The sequence below is a fragment of the Ascaphus truei genome, chromosome 6 (assembly GCF_040206685.1).
Source record: "Ascaphus truei isolate aAscTru1 chromosome 6, aAscTru1.hap1, whole genome shotgun sequence".
NCBI lineage: Eukaryota > Metazoa > Chordata > Amphibia > Anura > Ascaphidae > Ascaphus > Ascaphus truei.
In genome coordinates, this window is record NC_134488.1 from 104,945,380 (window position 1) to 104,959,651 (window position 14,272).

The window sequence follows — 14,272 nt, forward strand, 5'->3', positions numbered from 1 at the left end:
AAACACTTAAAACTTAAATCACGGGTGAAATAGGGTACAGGGATATCTAGGATAAATCCAACCGAATACAGGTAAGTATTAACCCAACCCTAGGCAGAGTGGTAGTTCACATAAATAGTAGCAGGGAACCATATATATAACACAGATGCATACAATATTTACTGGGTCCCCACCTGATGATACTCGTGGATGTGATACTGATAAGCAGTGTGCTGCAGGTTCCTAAGCACACATCAGCTGTAGATGAAAAAAGAGCCTGCATAGGGTATTGTGTGTTTGGTGTGTGTCTATAGCAGAGTATCTGTCAGCATAATTATATATATACACACACATGGATCGAGAGTCTCAATCCTGCACCACACCTGCTATCCGTGGGTGCCCCTATACCCCTATGAGGTGATATTGTGGTCAGCCTGGGGTGCCGTATGTTATATCACGGAGTCAGTTAGGGTGTCGCTAGGTAGAAATATACCTCAGTGCAATACTGCAATATCGCAACCCTGTCCCCAGCTCGTCTACAATGGAAGCAGGTAAAGCTCACCACAAACACAAGCACACCACAGTACCTTCTAATCGAGTGCCAATACTCTCAATATCTGCACACAGAATCTGCAATGTAGCAGACCCCACTCTACCCGCTCTAACAGCTCAATGCTGGAACTGCCTCACCCGTGATCCCTCCTCCACGACGTCAACGCGATGACGTCATGCCGATGTACGTTTCGCGCATGTGGGGCTAGCGCTTTCTCAAGGTGGGAGGTGATAAGCTGAGTTGCGCTGCCCTACTTTATACCTATGTGCCGTGCGGCTCTTAAAGGTACCTTAACCCTGTAGGCTCTTAAGGTGAATGGCCCAGCAAGCATACATGTGTGTAATTATAAATGAATGAATAAACAGGCAACCAAACTGACTCCGTGATATAACATACGGCACCCCAGGCTGACCACAACATCACCTCATAGGGGTATAGGGGCACCCACGGATAGCAGGTGTGGTGCAGGATTGAGACTCTCGATCCATGTGTGTGTATATATATATAATTATGCTGACAGATACTCTGCTATAGACACACACCAAACACACAATACCCTATGCAGGCTCTTTTTTCATCTACAGCTGATGTGTGCTTAGGAACCTGCAGCACACTGCTTATCAGTATCACATCCACGAGTATCATCAGGTGGGGACCCAGTAAATATTGTATGCATCTGTGTTATATATATGGTTCCCTGCTACTATTTATGTGAACTACCACTCTGCCTAGGGTTGGGTTAATACTTACCTGTATTCGGTTGGATTTATCCTAGATATCCCTGTACCCTATTTCACCCGTGCTTTAAGTTTTAAGTGTTTTTATTCTGTCCTGAGTTTGTGTTACCGCGCCGTATTTTGCATAACATTAAAGTCTTTATTATTTTCTGCCCAAGGGCAGTTTTAGTGGTAATTGTCCTCCCACAGTGCTGGGAGCGGTTACTTATTGGCGCCCTTCATAGCCCAACTATCTATTAGGAGGTGGGGTTACTAAACCCTCAATATATTTTCGGTCTTGTTGTGCAGCCAACTGGGATCTTTGTTGGAGAATTTCTGTCTCCTTGTATGTGTCTTCCTGCTGTTCCACCAATTTTTTTAACTCCAAGGTGTCCTCCAGCACTGGAAGAGGTCTTATGAAATAGTGCCACTTAGTAAATGGGTTGTTATGTTTAAAATAACTATTTGTGGTTAAAGATACACACACACTGGTAGTCGTTTTTTTTTTTTTTTTTTTTTTTTGTAAAATAATTTTATATACTAAGAAAGTTTTGTTCACAATACATTGGCATACACTGAAGTCCACTGCTTCATTTCCTGTGTACAATGGCTTTCCCCGAGATCAGAGCAACTTACGCATCCTCTTAGAACCTATATAGACAGCGAAGGATGAAGGTGAAAAAGGGAACATAGCAAGATGAGGCCAGACAGCACTTTACCAAGTCTCCCCATTTTCCACCCCCTTAAACCAGTCACTTTTTTTCTTTTCTTTCAGCCCTTGGTTAGGCATGCTAACAAGACACAGAACCTTTTTGCTTTGGCAGCTAACACTTTCAAATACTTCTCTCTCCTTCCCAAACGTTCTTGTATCCCCTTCTTGCACCTCCTGTAACGTCCCCCTTAAAAATTTTACATCCCCAATAACAAGGAGATCCTTTAGTGACATCTATGACCTATACCAGGAGAAGGTAAACACAGAGAAGAAAAAGGAAGGGGGGAAAAGTCAAATCCACCCAGTGCAGAGCAAGAGCACAGCTGCGAATCTCAACTCATGTCCAATAAGGTATTACATTTCCCAGACAGTGCATTTTAGACCTTGTCACAATTTCACTTTCCTTGTAGGGCCCATGGTACAAATTATTATATTAAAGTATAGAAAGTGTAGAATAGGGATAATGGCAAATAGAACGTGACGGTTTAGCAGTGCTTCTGCTCCCTGATGATGAGCTTGCAAGCTATGTACAGCCTTTCTTTGGTTTCGCCTGCTGGCTGTCAGGCAGGGCTGCAGAGCATTCATTTGTGTTGCAGGCTCTTCTGGCAGCAAAATGGGTTAAAAGGTGATACGAAGCTGCCTTTGTTTTATCCCTGGGGTTCCAAAAGCAACGATTAAGCCCATTCCTTTGGCAGTAGAGGAATACGCAATAACATGCTTTTAGAGGAGTGTCCATTTTGAAATTTTAAAAGCTTCTTATGAAAATCCTTGTAGACCATTAAAAACGACTGCCTATCTTTGTACGTGATCGGTTTCCTGTGCATTATACATGTTCCATATTCCATTCTTTGATACGCACCTTCAATGTCCATGTTTCTCTTTCTTTCTTCACCTCCCCATAAAATCCATCATGTAGCAGTCTGCAGAATGAGTCTGCCTTCTCCATTCTTGAAGTTTTGACCCACCTCACATTCAGCAAGTACTGTCATTCTGTGTATCTTCAGGAGTGCTGGGAAATCCCCATAAGCAGGATTTGAAGGATGCGGGCTGCCGTTTAAGTACACTTTTTCATTATTATTTTTCATAGTACAATATCAAATCCACTCATAAGCACATCGGCTTTCAATACAAAAAATATATATACGTATTTTTCCACTTTGCTTTTAGGCACGGAGCGTGTGACAGAAGAGGGCTCTAGTCACTATTTTTTTTTCAAATGTATTTTTCAATAGTCCGGCAAATCAAAATCAAGATGCTTCAGCATTCACCTTAATGGGAGTTAGCTTGTTTCTTCTTGGTTTGTTTTCACTGAAACATGTAAGTGTCACACTGATACCAGTAGGAAGTCCATGGCTTTTGTGTCATACACAATGGGAAGCAAAACAGAACTCCCTTCATTCATTGGTCTATCAATGTACCTCTTTCTGAACAAAAAAAAGACATTATAGGGAAGCCAATATTAATGCCTACTCATTTCTTGGCCCTTCAATTAAGAATATGCTTAGCAAGAGAGATAACTATTCACCTAACCCTAATTAATCACATTACATATCATATTCGGACCCCAAGTAACTTCACAAGCCTTGAATGCAAGCTTAAATGCACATGGATGTCTTGAAACTGTACAGATGTTTAAGACCATAGGTGCATCAAACCAACCACACAGTGGGATTTGCTTTCCTCTACTCCCTGATATGTTAAACAGGATCTCTCAGTCTTTAAGAACTGGACACTGAACACAACCAGTGCAGAGTGAACCAGAGAAAATGGTGACATCTCCCTCCTATTTTTTTTATCAAACCAGTGGGTTATAGAACAGTGACTACATCTAGAACATTTCTACCACGGAAAGTGCACATGTTACATTTCAGTGGAGTCCAAGGAGCTAGAGACCAGAAAGTAGGAGGTGAGTGAATAGATCGTCAGTTCTAGCTCTGCTTCCACTTCCTAGCATTCACCCGTGCCGTACCGTGAACTGATGCACTTGGCAGCAACAAAATGTAAAAAATAAAAACAAAACATCTTATGACAACTGTGGCTTCTACATGGTTTCCCCGGTTTGGAAACTCTTTCACACACACAAACATATATATATATATATAGATATTTATATATATTCCTTTTGGCTCAAAACATAACACAGAAAAGGTTCTGTAAGGGTGAGGTCTTTGTGGTTTTGTGGCCCTTCCCCCCTGTCCTTGTATCCATATCAGGGTCCCATTCCCCTCTTTTGTTTTTAATGTCTCCTTCCATGGAAGGTCTGAGAGGCCAGGGAAGAACATGAGATGCCTCCACCTTTTGCCTGCGCTTATGACGGCCAGTCCTGCATGGCTGGGCTGAGGGGAAGGGAGGGTTGCCTTTCAGTTCAGTCTTTCACCAGCCGATAGATGTGATGCTGAGCCCCATGCTCGCTGGTGGATACTTCAAAGACGTAAGCTATGCAGAGAAGTAATTCCTGGGTGTCCCGATTTGTGACCACCTGAATAAAACAGAAAAGGAGAGCTCCTTAGAGAAGAAGTGGGGGGATACATTTGCTGTGCAGCTGTAAGATGTACCAGACAAGTCTTTAGGTAATGTGCTTCGTTTAATTCACAGTGACAACAACTACACTGAAATTAACACAGAGTACACTGGTAACAGCAGAAATGCAAACATCCTTCTACATGTATAACAGACTGATGTCCATATTCTATCACCACATTTGTTTCTGTGCCCATTAGGTATGGGTTTGGTTCAGTTATATTGCTCTATCCTGCATCCAGAAGTAGCCAGCGTTATTGCAATCCGTATGCGAGCTCCCCCGGAGGAAATAACCCCTTCTGGCACACAGCTAATACAAATCAATGGCCGCTTCTCCCGCTGGCGCATATTGAATGTCCCGCTGAGGCATGCCACAGGTTGGCTACATCTGTATATATCACCTTCCTCTCGTGTCTATAGCAACTTCTCCTTCATACATACTTTGTTTCTGTATCTCCCTCACCTTCTGTGCGCTCCCTTTTCCCCGGCATTTCATCCGCAGCCCCGCCCATCGCGTCCCATTTTATTTTTTTACCTGCAGGATAGTGAAGTTTTCTAACACGCTGTTCATCATGTATTTCTCAGGTAGCTGCTTCAGCTTGTGGATGAAGTTGATAAGATATTCACACATGGGCGAGCGGTGGATGCGGTAGAGGAAACGTCCATTTTCAAACCTGGCATACTCTGTCTGTGGACCAAAAGTGGAGAGGACAAACACACCAGATTTTAGAGATGTCACCATCTTGTGCCTCTGTCTCCACCATCCTTTAAAAATCACTTGGATTTATACAGATGGGTGGATAAAAGTTAAGTTTTTGACCTTACTAACCAATAAGAAAGGAAGTACCTCAGATACATGCTATAAGCATTCTATTTGTATAGGTTCCAGAGAACCACTGTATTGGATGTATACATTCTGTAATCTGTACTCAAGCTAATGTTGTATTGTTCTTTCTTGTCTAAACTGAATAAAAAATTTAAGTACAAAAAAATTCAAAAAATCACTTGGATTTACATGTTATTTGCTCAATATCACTCACCTTTTCCTTATTGTTTAACAGAAACTTGTGTAAAATACATACAGTATTATGTTTCTTCTTTTCTTCTATCCCAACAGTCATGTATAAAATCTATCATTCTTCATTCCTACTAGAATTCTTCTCTAATGTCCCTTCTTTTGAACCCACTGCATTATTACATTGCTGGCTTTCTTCCTATCAAATCCACATCCCATCTCACACTCAATTCTCCTCATCACTTTAAAAGCTTTACACTTGATGAAGTAATATTGCTGAAATGAAGATACCGTTGATATATTACTGAAATGGACTGGGGGGGGGGGGGGGTCTCTGGAGAAGGATTGAAAGCGATTTTCAGTTTCCATTTTGTAAAGTCAGTTATGTCTTTAGTGTCCATTTTGTGTGTAAGATGTGTGTGTGGTGTGGTTTCGCTTCTAAGTAGATTTACGACTGTGACTAAAGTAACACCCACATTCCTAGTGAGAGATTGTACCAGGAACCTATTCATAGCCGATTTGAGGCCAGCCCTAACCAGGTTTAATGAGCTATAAAATGATTGGTTTAAGAATTAAGGAGTGGTTAGTATAATCTGCCTAGTAACACATTTTAGACAAAGGAACCAAAAATGTATAAAAGAGCCTGCATGGACACTCCCTGGCAGGGAGTCTTATATAGACTTTTGAATGAGTATGATCATACTTTGCAATAAACTACTTATTATCAAATGATAAGGATTGGTATGAGACTGCAGCGTCCAGAAATAAAGCACCTTCAGCTCACCAGGTGTGAAACAAATAAAAACGTTTATTTAACTACATAAAAACGAAAAAAAAAGACAAACAAGATACAAAAAAAACAACCTCCTACGCGTTTCAGGCTCTAAAAGTCCTTTCTCAAGGAGTATGGTTGGGACTGTGAGTTAAGCTTCTTAATATAGCCCCTCCTGTGTACTTAAAAAGCAGCTGTGAATAATTGCAATTGATTATAATCACATTTGTTGTCATGACAGTAACAAACACACATGATATAAAGCAGGGGTGGGGAACCTTTTTTCTGCCAAGGGCCATTTTGATATTTATAAAATCATTCGAGGGCCATCCAAAATTATCAACTTAAAAATTAGCCTGCTATATTTGGTCAAACATTTAATGAACTCACCACTAATGTGATGGCTGAAACTGCTTCTCTTTGGGTGGCTGACTGACTCTTGGGTGGTGGGTGACTATGACTGACTGTGGGTTTGTGTCTGTACACACACACACACACACACACCCACACACACACACACAAAAATCGGGCAGGGGGTAGGGAAATCAGACTCTCAGACCCACTCTCTCTCAGACCCACTCACAGACTCTCAGACCCACTCACAGACTCAGACCCACTCTCTCACTCTCAGACCCACTCTCACTCAGACTGTCAGACCCACTCTCAGACACACACTCTCTCTCAGATACACACTCTCTCTCTCAGACACACACACCCTCTCTCTCAGACACACACACTCTCTCTCTCAGACACACACACCCTCTCTCTCAGACACACACACTCTCTCAGACACACACACACACTCTCTCAGACACACACTCTCTCAGACACACACTCTCTCAGACACACACTCTCTCAGACACACACTCTCTCTCTCAGACACACACACTCTCTCTCAGACACACACACTCTCTCTCAGACACACACTCTCTCTCTCAGACACACACTCTCTCAGACACACACTCTCTCTCACAGACACACACTCTCTCTCACAGACACACACTCTCTCTCACAGACACACACTCTCTCTCACAGACACACACTCTCTCTCTCTGACACACACTCTCCCTCTCTCAGACACACACTCTCCCTCTCTCAGACACACACTCTCCCTCTCTCAGACACACACTCTCCCTCTCTCAGACACACACTCTCCCTCTCTCAGACACACACTCTCCCTCTCTCAGACACACACTCTCCCTCTCTCAGACACACACTCTCCCTCTCTCAGACACACACTCTCCCTCTCTCAGACACACACTCTCCCTCTCTCAGACACACACTCTCCCTCTCTCAGACACACACTCTCCCTCTCTCAGACACACACTCTCCCTCTCTCAGACACACACTCTCTCTCAGACACACACTCTCTCTCAGACACACACTCTCTCTCAGACACACACTCTCTCTCAGACACACACTCTCTCTCAGACACACACTCTCTCTCAGACACACACTCTCTCAGACACACACTCTCTCAGACACACACTCTCCCTCTCTCAGACACACACTCTCTCTCTCAGACACACTCTCTCAGACACACACTCTCTCTCTCAGACACACACACTCTCTCTCTCTCAGACACACACTCTCTCTCTGACACACACTCTCTCTCAGACACACTCTCTCTCTCAGACACACATGCTCTCCCTCTCTCAGACACACACTCTCTCCCTCTCAGACACACTCTCTCCCTCTCTCAGACACACACTCTCTCCCTCTCTCAGACACACACTCTCTCCCTCTCTCAGACACACACTCTCTCCCTCTCTCAGACACACACTCTCTCCCTCTCTCAGACACACACTCTCTCCCTCTCTCAGACACACACTCTCTCCCTCTCTCAGACACACTCTCTCTCTCAGACACACACACACTCTCTCTCTCAGACACACACACACTCTCTCTCTCAGACACACACTCTCTCCCTCTCTCAGACACACACTCTCCCTCTCTTACACTCCCTCTCTCAGACACACTCTCCCTCTCTCAGACACACACTCTCTCCCTCTCTCAGACACACACTCTCACAGACACACACTCTCCCTCTCTCAGACACACACTCTCCCTCTCTTACACTCCCTCTCTCAGACACACTCTCCCTCTCTCAGACACACACTCTCTCCCTCTCTGACACACACTCTCAGACACACACTCGCACTCTCTGACACACACTCACTCTCAGACACACACTCACTCTCAGACACACACTCACTCTCAGACACACACTCACTCTCAGACACACACTCACTCTGACACACACTCACTCTGACACACACTCACTCTCAGACACACACTCACTCTCAGACACACACTCACTCTCAGACACACACTCACTCTCAGACACACACTCACTCTCAGACACACACTCACTCTCAGACACACACTCACTCTCAGACACACACACTCTCTCAGACACACACACTCTCTCAGACACACACACTCTCTGACATACACTCTCTCTCAGACACACACACTCACACTCTCAGACACACACACTCACACTCTCAGACACACACACACACACTCTCAGACACACACACTCTCTCTCAGACACACACACTCTCTCTCTCTCAGACACACACTCTCTCTCAGACACACACTCTCTCTCAGACACACACTCTCTCTCAGACACACACTCTCTCTCAGACACACACTCTCTCTCAGACACACACTCTCTCTCAGACACACACACACACACTCTCAGACACACACACACTCTCAGACACACACACACCTCTCTCAGACACACACAGGGGGAGGGAAATCTGATCGGGGGGGATCGGAGCAGGTGCCCTCTGCAACTGCTGCTCGGTGTGGGGAGAAGGAGGACCGTGTAAGTGTGCAAGGGGGGGGGGGGGGGAATCTGAGCAGGTGCCCTCCTCCGCAACTGCTACCCGGTGTGGGAAGAGGGCCGTGTAAGTGCACGGGGGAGGGGGGGGCGGAGCAAGGGGGGATCGGAGCAAGTACCCTCCACAACTGCTGCCCGGTGTGGGGAGGAGGAGGAGAGGCGGTAGTGAGGTGTCTCTCCCACTGCAGACTCGTTCTTCTATCCCCCAAGCCTCCCCATCACCCACTCCTCTTATACCCTCTCCCTCCCGGAGCGCTGCTTACCCGCGCCGCCCTGGTGATACTCAGGTCCTTAATCACCTCAGGCGGCTGCTGCCACACACAGACAGTGACACACAAACACAGTGACCGTGACACAGACAGTGACACACACACACACACACAGTGACACACACACACAGGGAGAGACAGTGAGACACACAGAGACAGTGAGACACACACACACACACACAGTGACAGTGACACACACACACAGTGACACACACACACACACACAGTGACAGTGACACACACACACACAGAGAGACAGTGAGACACACAGAGACAGTGAGACACACAGAGACAGTGAGACACACAGAGACAGTGAGACACACAGACAGTGAGACACACAGACAGCGAGACACACAGACAGCGAGACACACAGAGACAGTGAGACACACAGAGACAGTGAGACACACAGAGACAGTGAGACACACAGAGACAGTGAAACACACAGAGACAGTGAGACACACAGAGACAGTGAGACACACACACACACAGTGACACACACACAGACAGACAGAGACACACAGTGACAGTGCCAGACACACACAGTGACAGTGCCAGACACACACACACACGGTGACAGAGACAGACACACACACAGTGGCACACACACAGTGACACACACACACAATAAGCCCACCTCTGCAAACACACGCAAAAATAAGGAATCTCCCCCCTTGGGGTGGGTAAGGTGCCTGGGAGGAGGTATAAGGGGGCATGTGGGTTACCTGGGGCCCGTGGATGGGCTGCTGGAGCAGCATAGGTAGCCAGTGCAGCTGAGAGACTGGCAGGCCCGCGGAGCCTAAAGGGAGGGGCGGAGCCTAAAGGGAGGGACACAGGGGCGGAGCCTATGGAGCCCGGCATTACTGGAGGAGAGAAGGGAGGGGAGCAGTGCTGTAGGAAGAGGCGGGCCAAAAAAAATAAATCTTGGCAGAGTGACAGCACGGGCAGCCAATCAGGAAAGGGGGAGTTTAAAAAAAATAAATTTTTAAACCATTCTTGCAGGCTTCCCGGGGGCCGGACCAAATGATTTCGCGGGCCGGACGTTCCCCACCCCTGATATAAAGCATCACTTGAATCATAAAGGTTAACCAAAAACGAAAAATACATATTGTACAATAAAGTATAGTTCATCAAAATTGTTAAAAATTCGTAATGGAAATACATCATGATTCAAGTCTGTGAAAAACAAAAAACTAATTGAAAATAGATTGCATAAAGCAAAATATATATCATAAAACAGTTAATTCTCCTGTCTAATACAACATTGAGGACTCTTAAAAGAAATGTTCAAATTAAGAATCCTTGAACATATGAGACTTATTTTGAAAAAAGATCAGATGCATCCTGTGTCCAAACATTTTAGTACATGCCAGGATGGGTCTCTCAATAATTTTAAATGTATTGGTATCGAACATGTTCAGATCCATTACAGAGGCGGAGATAGAGTTAATACACTCTACCGCAGAGAGGCTCACTGGATTTTCACGTTGGATACACTGATCCCTAGAGGGTTAAATACAGAGTGGGATCTGAAATATTTTCTTTAAGCAATCAACATTATATACGGTTTTCCTCATGTATTATATCTGTCATGTTCTTGTACAAATCTTTGATCTTCTATATTGATAGAATTACACTAATGGATAAATTGGTCTATTTAGTTTTATTTGATATGCATATATTGGATGAAGGATTTTTCTAGAATTTAACATTAAACTAAAATAATCCCCTTTTTTTTCATTTATTCATTTTTCCATTTTCTCATTATTTCCTAAAACATATTATATCTTGAGTTTTACCTTTTCTTTTAGGAGTCCTCAATGTTGTATTAGACAGGAGAATTAACTGTTTTATGATATATATTTTGCTTTATGCAATCTATTTTCAATTAGTTTTTTCTTTTTCACAGACTTGAATCATGATGTATTTCCATTACGAATTTTTTACAATTTTGATGAACTATACTTTATTGTACAATATGTATTTTTCGTTTTTGGTTAACCTTTATGATTCAAGTGATGCTTTATATCATGTGTGTTTGTTACTGTCATGACAACAAATGTGATTATAATCAATGGCAATTATTCGCAGCTGCTTTTTAAGTACACAGGAGGGGCTATATTAAGAAGCTTAACTCACAGTCCAAACCATACTCCTTAAGAAAGGGGTTTTAGAGCCTGAAACGCGTAGGAGGTTGTTTTTTTTGTATCTTGTCCGTCTTTTTTTCGTTTTTATGTAGTTAAATAAACGTTTTTATTTGTTTCACACCTGGTGAGCTGAAGGTGCTTTATTTCTGGACGCTGCAGTCTCATACCAATCCTTATCTTAATATATAAAATGGAATGGTTAGTGAGGTTAGTGCTATCTGCGGTGAATCTGATTGGTCCTCAGCCTCTGGCCAATCAGATTGCTGTGTGTGACGTCACCCAACTGCCACTCTCTTCCCCCTCGGCTCGCCGCTCGCCACACACACACACACACACACACACACACACACACACACACACACCTCTCTCCCCCTCCCCGCTCCAAATCACCCCTCCCCAGCGGCATCACCTCTCCCCCCTCCAAATCACCTCTCCCCCTCCCCAGCGGCATCACCTCTCCCCCTCCCCAGCGGCGCTCCAACTCACCTCTCCCCCTCCCCAGCGGCATCACATCTCCCCCTCCCCGCTCCAAATCACCTCTCCCCGCTCCAAATCACCCCTCCCCGCTCCAAATCACCCCTCCCCGCTCCAAATCACCTCTCCCCCTCCCCAGCGGCATCACCTCTCCCCCACCCCAGCGGCGCTCCAACTCACCTCTCCCCAGCGGCATCACCTATCACCCTCCCCGCTCCAAATCACCTCTCCCCCTCCCCGCTCCAAATCACCTCTCCCCCTCCCCAGCGGCATCACCTCTCCCCCCTCCCCAGCGGCGCTCAAACTCACCTCTCCCCCCCTCCCCGCTCCAAATCACCTCTCCCCCCCTCCCCGCTCCAAATCACCTCTCCCCCCTCCCCGCTCCAAATCACCTCTCCCCGCTCCAAATCACCTCTCCCCCCGTCCCCGCTCCAAATCACCTCTCCCCCCCTCCCCGCTCCAAATCACCTCTCCCCCCCTCCCCGCTCCAAATCACCTCTCCCCCCCTCCCCGCTCCAAATCACCTCTCCCCCCTCCCCGCTCCAAATCACCTCTCCCCGCTCCAAATCACCTCTCCCCCCCCCCCCCCCCCGGCGGGGGAACAGGCAGCTGCCACGCGGCGCGTAAGATGGCGGACCCCCTTCCTCCCTCGCGGCGCCGAGTCAGAAGATGGCGGCGGCCGGAAGTACAGTTAGGTGTCGCTCTCCCACCTCCGGCGCTAAACGGAAGTGAGAAAGGGCGCATCAACTGAGACACGTGTGTGTGTGTGTCACTGTCCACTGCCCCCCCCTCCTGTCCACTGCCCCCCCCTCCTGTCCACTGCCCCCCCTCCTGTCCACTGCCCCCCCTTCCTGTCCACTGCCCCCCTCCTGTCCACTGCCCCCTTCCTGTCCACCGCCCCCCCCCCCTCCTGTCCACCTCCCCCCCTGTCCACCTCCCCCCCTCTCCTGTCCACTGCCCCCCCTCCTGTCCACTGCCCCCCCTTCCTGTCCACCGCCCCCCTCCTGTCCACCGCCCCCCTCCTGTCCACCGCCCCCTTCCTGTCCACCGCCCCCCCTCCTGTCCACCTCCCCCCCTCTCCTGTCCACCTCCCCCCCTCTCCTGTCCACTGCCCCCCCTCCTGTCCACTGCCCCCCCTCCTGTCCACTGCCCCCCCTTCCTGTCCACCGCCCCCCTCCTGTCCACCGCCCCCCTCCTGTCCACCTCCCCCCTCTCCTGTCCACCTCCCCCCTCTCCTGTCCACTGCCCCCCCTCCTGTCCACTGCCCCCCCTCCTGTCCACTGTCCCCCCTCCTGTCCACTGTCCCCCCCTTCCTGTCCACTGCCCCCTTCCTGTCCACCGCCCCCCCCTCCTATCCACCTCCCCCCCTCTCCTGTCCACTGCCCCCCCTCCTGTCCACTGTCCCCCCTCCTGTCCACCGCCCCCCCTCCTGTCCACCGCCCCCCCTCCTGTCCACCGCCCCCCCTTCCTGTCCACCGCCCCCCCTTCCTGTCCACCGCCCCCCCCTCCTGTCCACCTCTCCCCCTCCTGTCCACCTACCCCTCTCTCCTGTCCACTGCCCCCACTCCTGTCCACCCCCCCTCCTGTCCATTGCCCCCCCCCTCCTGTCCACTGTCCGTCCCCACCTCCTGCCCCCCCCCTCCTGTCCACTGTCCGTCCCTCCTGTCCACTGTCCCCCCATCCTGTCCACTGTCCGTCCCCCCCTCCTGTCCACTGTCCGTCCCCACCCCCTCCTGTCCACTGTTCATCCCCCCCCTCCTGTCCACTGTTCGTCCCTCCCCTCTGGGGAACACGGAGAAAGAGGGAGAGAGAAGGGAGCGGGAAATTTTACTCACGGCCAACGCCAGATCTCTCTCCCCCTCGCCGCTACAACTCACCTCTCTCCCTCCCCGCCGCCGCTCCAACTGGAACAGATGGCGGCGTCCGGAAGGACCCCCTTCCTCCCTCGCGGCGCCCAGTGAGAAGATGGCGGCGCCCGGAAGTACAGGTATGTGTCGCGTGTGTCGCTCCCCCACTTCCCCACCCCCCCACTTCTCCCCCCCCCCACCTACCCCCCCACCTCCCAGAGCATGCTCTCTACGGCTCAACATCCCCGAGGAGCAGGAGGAGGGCGGCAGGGACTTAATGCTGCTAGGTGAGGAAATGCAGGGTGAGGAAATGCAGGGGGAGGAATCCATGCCTTTGAGGCGCCCCCCCCCCTGCCTTTGACGCCCCCCCCCCTGCCTTTGACGCCCCCCCCCTGCCTTTGACGCCCCCCCCCTGCCTTT

The 14,272-nt window shown here is 48.3% G+C and overlaps 1 protein-coding gene across 2 annotated transcripts in view; it reads right to left on the reverse strand.

Moving 5' to 3' along the window:
* Positions 1-2,839: 2,839 nt before the first annotated feature.
* Positions 2,840-14,272, reverse strand: part of TEAD2 (TEA domain transcription factor 2) — a 58,978-nt gene continuing 47,545 nt past the window's right edge. For both annotated transcript variants that reach the window (XM_075605536.1, XM_075605535.1), the window contains 2 exons: positions 5,016-5,168; positions 2,840-4,439 (listed from right to left, as the gene is read on the reverse strand). In XM_075605536.1, the coding sequence (XP_075461651.1) occupies positions 4,326-4,439; positions 5,016-5,168 (267 nt within the window). In that variant the 3' untranslated portion in view covers positions 2,840-4,325. The remainder of the gene's footprint in view (positions 4,440-5,015; positions 5,169-14,272) is intronic.